At 34.6% G+C, this 7,545-nt stretch overlaps 1 protein-coding gene across 1 annotated transcript; it reads right to left on the bottom strand.

Annotated features, from left to right (window-relative positions):
- Positions 1-5,618: 5,618 nt before the first annotated feature.
- Positions 5,619-6,679, bottom strand: LOC131299769 (uncharacterized). The gene is made up of 4 exons (XM_058325346.1): positions 6,443-6,679; positions 6,050-6,142; positions 5,899-5,940; positions 5,619-5,705 (listed from the first exon to the last, which is right to left on the bottom strand). The coding sequence occupies exons 1-4, from the start codon at positions 6,677-6,679 to the stop codon at positions 5,619-5,621; spliced, it is 459 nt and encodes a 152-aa protein (XP_058181329.1).
- Between the last annotated feature and the right edge of the window lie 866 nt (positions 6,680-7,545).

Raw genomic sequence — 7,545 nt, 5'->3', positions numbered from 1 at the left:
ACAAAGAGTAACCAATAGTTTGATTTTTGATGAGCTAATATTAAACAAGCTGTAAATAAAGATGCGTAGTTTTTAAAAAGACACAAATAGCGAAGTTTTGTCAACCAGTTTACCTCGCCTCAACCGCGAAGTCGAAACCGTCAAAAAAATCAACCAACCCGTTGGTTTTAAAGGTCAGTGGGGCGAATTAAAAAATTGTCAACCTGCCCCGAGTACAAATTTGTTGAAAAATACTCCCTCAAACCATCTAATCGGACCAATGCACACCTCTACTGGTTGTGTGGGCAACGAAAAAATTAGCAAAAGTGCCCTTTAAAGCCTGGTCTCAAGATCTCACCCCATTATACATTAGTGTAAGTTCTAATACAAGAAGAGGCATGACTCCCATGTTAAGAGCAAATATATTAGATGAGCTTAAATATATTTTTTGCTATTTTACCTAAGAGAAATATAAAAAAATACTCTACACCAGATAAGCTAAAATAGGAGCTTAAATGCATTTATGAATAGTTGTTCTCTATTTTTACCTATGCACTATTTATACTCCTTTCTTTTTTTATTATTTCTTTCTCTCTCTCCTCCCTCATTTCTCCTCTCTTTAAACAATAAAGATAATAAAAAATGAGTGAAAAATATATTTTTTAATTGGAATTAGGTAAAATAGATAGTATTGGTATAGTATTAAGAGAGATGTGAGTAGGTAAAATGAAAAAAATGTACTGTTGATCAGTATTTTTACATTTTCATTGATGTACATGATCTAATGAGTGGTGAAGAAGAATTCTTGAACACTACGCGGGGCTCTAAGTGTGAACTACATAATTAGTTGGGACATTGTCCTTTTTTTTGGGTAAATCGGAAATGTGTCGGGACATTGTCAAGCAGTACCCCCAACTCATTCTTTTTCCTACATTTGTGTAATCTCCGCACAATTTATTAAGAAAAATCTATATGTGGTGGTGGAAAAAAAGGGTTGGGTCGTCGCTTGGGCAATCAATAATTTTTTCAAGGCAAAATTAAAAGTAGCACCGGTGAGGAAGCGACACGCATCACTAACTGTACGATTAGCGTGTAGAATGCGTCATAATATAAATGGCCTCTGCCCTGCCTCTGCCTTCTGGGCTCTGCTTGGCCCCGTACCAATTAAAGACCAACTCTTTCCTTTCAAGCAAAGCCCTCTTTTTTCTTACCTTTAATTCTCTCTCTCACTATCTCTCTCTCTCTCTCCCTCTCAAACAAGAATCAAGGAGTAAAACAAACCGGATAAAAAAAAGAGAGATTTTAATTTTACTTTTATTTCCAAAATTATACATTTTATATACTCGGTCCCTGATTGCAATCTATTTTACAAAGAAATTGGACGAAATACAGTAGATTACAAATCAGAGAGTTGAGAGACTAAAATTGTTGGTTACGTAGTTTAAGAAAGAAGTTAAGAGAATGTAGATAGTATCAGAAATGTTACACGCACAGCAAAAATGCACAAATTTTGTGCACCGATTTTTTTGGAGCCCACTACGGGTCCCACACAAATAATCCAAGCCGTTCATTAAATGTAAATCATTTTTTCAAGGGCTTCCGCAAAAATTCAGCTTAATCCAACACCTATAAGTGCTCGATTCAATCATCTAACTTTTCATTATCTTGAAATTCGAATGAAAAGTTAAATGATTGAATCGAGCATGTATGAGTATCGGATTGAGCTGATTTTTTGCGGAGGCCCTTAAAAAAATGTTTTACATTTAATGAACGACTCGGATTATTTGTGTGGGACCCGTAGTGAGCCCCATAAAAAATATGTGCACAAAATCTGTGCATTTTTGCTGTGTGTGTAGCACTACTGAGATAGTATAGGGAATAAGAAGAAAAATACTCAAAAAAAAGAACAATAAAACAAACAGAATACTTTACCAAAACACCTTTCGGCACACAGATTGTTTTACACAGATAATTCACATATATTTTTGTGGTGCTTGAGATTTTTACTGAATTTTGTATCTTTTTTTCCGGAAAAAATAGCTTCTGAATCCTTTGTGAACTAATCATTCCGTCCCCATTTAATTGTCCACTATGATTTTGGGTGCATTTTCAATGGCTTATATTTTTCGACGTATATTGCTAAAAATATGCAATATGGATCTTGTTTGATAAAGCTCATTTTTTTTCTGTAAGACAATGATTTCAAAAACATAAAACGTAATATATATCGAGAGATATAAGTCGTTGAAAATGCACGCAAAACCGTAGTGGGCAATTAAAAAGGGACGGAGGGAGTAACATACTTACTAACTAACTAACTTCTCCATATCCTACTGATGCATAAGAGCATCAGCAGTGGAATAAGCAAATGTGAAAATAATCAAAACATGCCACATCAAATTTTGATTATCCATTTAGAGGTTGCTAAAGTTAGCAATGTTAAATCTCACACTGGTTATTTTTTGCCCATAATCAAAACCAATGAGCCCTCCAAACTTTTTCCCATCATTTCATGCATATGTTTTGAAAAAACGGTTTTTGAAGGAAAAAAACAGTTTATGTTAGAAAAAATAGTTTTTCAAAACAAAAAACAGTTTTTCAAAAAACACACTTTGTTCACTTAAAAATTATAAATACAATTTTGAGAAATTTTGAAAGAAATGTATTTACACAAATAGTTTAGAAATTTTAAAAACTAGAAATACAGTTTTTTAAAAACAGTTTTCTATAAAAAAAAGTTTTGAATAACACACTTTATTTACTTACAGTTTTTAAAAATTTTGAAAAAATTGATTTTTGTTTAAAAAAAGTTTCAGAAAAAAACATAAAAAAAATCCCGAAAGTTACAGTTTTTTAAAATCATTTTTTGAAAACATTGTTGAGAGAGAGAAGGTTTTTTGTAATGTTGGTGTACTTGATTGAGAAATAAAATTTGGTTATTGACAAAATATTGCTAGCTTTGATTATTGAAGAGCCAAAATTTGATGAGTTGTTAAGAGGTTGCTAGGTTTGGTTATTCCAATGTGAGCATTTTTTTTATCCAACATTGCTAACTTTAACAATTTTTTGTTTTGCTTATTCCACTGTGGATGCTCTAAGAGCATCCACATTGTAATAAGCAAATTGGTATAGATAAGTAAACTTAACAATAATGCTAAAAAAACACCTCACATTGTAATAAGCAAAGTTATAAGTTTTTTAGCAAATAACCAAATTCCACCCATTCCATAACCAAACTTAACAACTTTTACCAATAACCAAAACTCAATAACCAAACCCAATAACCAAATTCAAAACTAAAAAATTAAAAAACACCTCACATTAGAATCGTCTCATCGAGACGATTAATTCGGTGTGATCGGGTGCTTGATTGGAACTTGTTTGCAATTGGACATAGTGCATTGCGTATTGTGGGATTTTTTTTAAAGGGATACAAAAATAGCCAATGTGGAGGTCAAGTTTGTTAAGTTTGATTATAAATTAAATAGATAATCAAATGCAGACGTGGCACATTTTGGTTATCGATTTTGATTATTCCCATTGCGGATGCTCTAATCTCATCCTCATTGTAATAATCAAAATCAAAAAATTGTTAAAGTTAGCAATATATGCTCAAAAAAGTGATTACATTGTAATAATCAAATTTAGCAACCTCCTAACCAATAATCAAATTTTAGACATTTGCATAATCAAAACTAACAATATTTTTGCCAATAACAAAATTTATTGGACCCCTTCTCACTCTCTTCTTCTCCTATTTCCTCTTCACAACTTCTTCCCCAATTAAAAGGCGGTAAGGATTTGAGTACATAATGTACCAAAAAAGAAGAAGAAGATATGAATACATATGGAATGTACATATGATGTACATATAGATTTTGTGGGGCTTACCTCAGGTCCCATAAAGGATGATTCAAATTGCCTATTGTTTTTAAAATATTTTTTATACAGTCCTGTAAAAAATTAGCTCACCCCGATATTGCCATATTGTTAAGGATTTTTTTTTTAATTTATGGAGGCGAAACTATTTAACTGTTCAGTTTCGCTCCTACAAATTCAAAAAAAATTCTTACCGATATCGGGTTGAGCTGATTTTTTATAGAGCTTCATAAAAAAATATTTTAAAAATAATAGATGGTTTGTATCATCTTTGTGACATGAGGTGAGTCTCACAAAATTCATATGTACATTCCATATGTACACATAACACTCATTAAAAGGCAGGCAACATGTTCATTTGATCAGTTGCCCTTTCGGTAGCTAAATGCTTCCAAAAAAGAGCATCATTGATTCATAGGGATATAATATTTTCTTTTGTTTTATTTCAGCTTTCAAGTATAAATTTTCAACTATTAATCGGCAACCCCAAATTAGCAAAACCCACAAAATAACGAAACGGTGGGAAAATTGTTTGGACGAAACAGCGGGAAATTTTTTGAGGGATGAAATAAGTGTGAAATGGAGGTGAAAATTTTTGAGGGAAGGAATAGGTGACGATAGGCCCATCGATTTTGATTATAGGCAAAAAAATAAACAATGTAGAACTTAACATTACTAACTCTAGTAATTTCTAAATGAATAATTAGAATTAATTTTAATATTCAAATTTATTTATTACAATAAGAATGTTCTAAAGATGACAAAAATAAATAAATAACTAATAAAAATAAAAAAAGAACTAGCCTCCGGCTTTATCAGCTTCAAACCCATCTCATCAACATCCCATCATCTCCCTCCTTCCGATTCTGTTCTCTCTGTAGAAGAAGGAAAATGCAAAAGACACCGTAACAGGATGCGTCAAGGTTTGAAAAGTACACTAATATGTACTTCCTCAATCTTATTTTAAGTAAATATTTTCTACTTAAAATTGTGTTATTTTGATTTTAAAAAAAATTGTATCTTTTATTACGTTTTTGAATTTTTTTTCACTATTTTAAAGTATTCATTGATATATTTAAAATGTTACAAAACAAAGTTAAAAATTAATTTCAAAAGCACTTTATTTTTTAAGTTCAAAGTTACATGGTCTTCCGTAGAGAACATTTAAATTGAGACGAAGAAAGTAAAATATGTATAGATATTTGAAAAAATGTATTAATATCTATAAAAGTGTAAAGTATTTGTGAAATATTTATTATTAATATTTATTAGTATTTGAATTTATTAGTAGTATTTTCTCTTTCGTCAGTTCTACATATTGAATTGACGGATGAGAAAATACTACTACTATAAAGTAATACAAAACAACTAATAAAAGAGTTTTAATATGGCCCGTTCCGCTATTTTCAAATAAGTATCTATTTTTCGAATTAAAAGTTATGGGTTGTAAATTAATGAGCTGTTTTATAAAATAGGAAATAAGACTCCATTCTGCTGAGGAAAATAAATATTTATTTTTTTAAAATGTATTTATTTTTTCAATTAAAGATGATGTATTTGTGAGCGGTCTTGCTAATTTTCGCACATTAAACGGAAGATAATAAACATATAATGACAAATTATTGTGCGGAACTTTCTGGCCGGTTCTGTCTGGGTGAAGAATAGCCTACTAGGTCCTGCCTATAGCCCAGTAAGTCCTCTTTATTATTTTGTTGACAAAAATACCCCTCGTAAAAAAAAATCGATTGGAAAGAGATGATCTAGCCGCCACCACCACCACCACCATGCCACATCGCCGCCACCACCACATCGCCGCCACCCTCACCCCCACCACCGCCACCATCATGCTATCACCACCACCACTACATTGCCACCACGCTACCGTGTCGTCACTGCCGCCGCCACCATCATGCCGCTGTCGCCACCATCACTACCACAATTAACAGTGTTAATTTTTGTTTAAATTAATAGTCGACTCATATAACCTCCTACACCACCACCACAAAAATGCTGCCACCGCCACCATTACCACCACTTCACCATCACCATCACTCCGCCACCATAATCACCACTACCACGCCCCTGTCGCCACCACAACCACCACAATTAACAGTATTAATTTCTATCTAAATTAACAGTGGTAATTCCTTTTTAAATTAATGGTGCTAATTTTTATATAAATTTACATCACAATTAACAGTTGACTTATATAACCTCTTATATCACCACCACCGCTGCCACCACTGCAACCACCACCGCCACGATTAACAGTGTTAAATTTTGTCTAAATTTACAATTAACAGTGTTAATTACCGTCGCGATTAACAGTATTAAATTCTGTCTAAATTTATAATTAACAATATTAAATTCTGTCCAAATTTACAATTAACATTGTTAATTAACACTGTTAGCTGAAAAAAGGTGGAGACGGAGAAGGTGGTCGCCGTCGAGTGGCCGACGGTTACGCGCGTAGGTGGAAGGACGACGTCGCGTTGCCTCCGGATGGAGTGATCCTGGTCAAAGAGAGGGCTGCAGCGGAGGGATGAGCTGTGCGATTTGAAACCCTAAAATGATGAGATGGGACATTCTTTTTGAACTGCGGCAAGAATGGCGATTGCAGTTCCAGACGGAGGCGACGGACAGAGGTGGTGGTGGAGGCATCAATGTCCATGGAGGCGGCGGGGGTGGAACGACCAGAGGAAGAGTAGCTGGCGGTGGAGCTAAGACTGGCGGAAGAGTGGCCAGTGGCGTGACTGAGACTGGCGGAGGAGTAGCTGGTAGCGGGGCTGACTGGAGGAGAGAGGGAGGGAGTGGGTTGCATTCATTTGAAACCCTAAAATGATGAGCTGTGTTCATTTGCTGCTATTTAAAGTGGAATAAAGAAGTAAAATCACACCCACAAGACTTAGTGAACGTTGCACTTTCATCCCATAAGACTCGGTGGATTATGAAATCCAATATTAGGACCGGTCTAGAATTAACTCTTCTCGCCCATTAATGGGCGGAGTTTAGCATTTTTCAAAAAAATACTTTAAAACGGAAAAGCCTATGTCAAGCAAGTAGGGCTGGAATCGGACAACCTCGGTCTAGGAGAGAGAAAGAATCTTGGTTATTTAAACATTATTGGACCAGTACCAGTAATGTTACGTAGATCTCGTTTTGACTCGTTGGCCCTCTATAGTTTTAGATGTGCTTTCTTTCCGCTTGGATTGTTACTAGCAGAATAAACTCCATAGGCTTAGTGGTCCAAACTTGAAATTAATGCTTCATTAACTATTTTGGAGCGCGATCAGTTGAATTGAACACCTAATTATTAAAAAAATTGTTAACAGAATATGATAGGGAAAATGCGGAAGGGTCATTTTGATATACTCAAAACAATACTGGGGTACACTAAAATTATACTGCACTGGAGTACAACACTAGAATCCGATTTACTGTTACAGGGACAGATCGCAGTACTATAGTACACTAGTAATTTACCCCCAAGAATCTACTCTCTGGGGAGATGGTTGCGTGTGCGACTGTATTGTCACCACTGTAACAAGCGTGGAAGAGAGGCAACGGGCGCTTTCATTGCTCTGAGTGAGAAGCAGGAAATTAAAGCGAACGCGCCGTGTTTGAGATTGTGGGTGTGAGAGAGATAGAGAGAGATATTTAAGGCAGGGGAGAGGCTCTCTGTTTCGT

The sequence above is a fragment of the Rhododendron vialii genome, chromosome 9a (assembly GCF_030253575.1).
Source record: "Rhododendron vialii isolate Sample 1 chromosome 9a, ASM3025357v1".
In the NCBI taxonomy this organism is placed as follows: domain Eukaryota; kingdom Viridiplantae; phylum Streptophyta; class Magnoliopsida; order Ericales; family Ericaceae; genus Rhododendron; species Rhododendron vialii.
This window is presented reverse-complemented; position numbering and strand designations above follow the sequence as displayed.

Excerpts from the sequence above, each read along its gene's own strand:
- LOC131299769 (XM_058325346.1), bottom strand. The coding sequence starts at position 6,679 with ATGCAACCCACTCCCTCCCTCTCTCCTCCAGTCAGCCCCGCTACCAGC. Across the intron at positions 5,941-6,049 it reads ATATAAGTCAACTGTTAATT|GGGCGTGGTAGTGGTGATTA; the intron begins GTGATGTAAATT and ends TGGTGGCGACAG. Across the intron at positions 5,706-5,898 it reads GTGGCGGAGTGATGGTGATG|CATGATGGTGGCGGTGGTGG; the intron begins GTGAAGTGGTGG and ends TGGTGGTGATAG.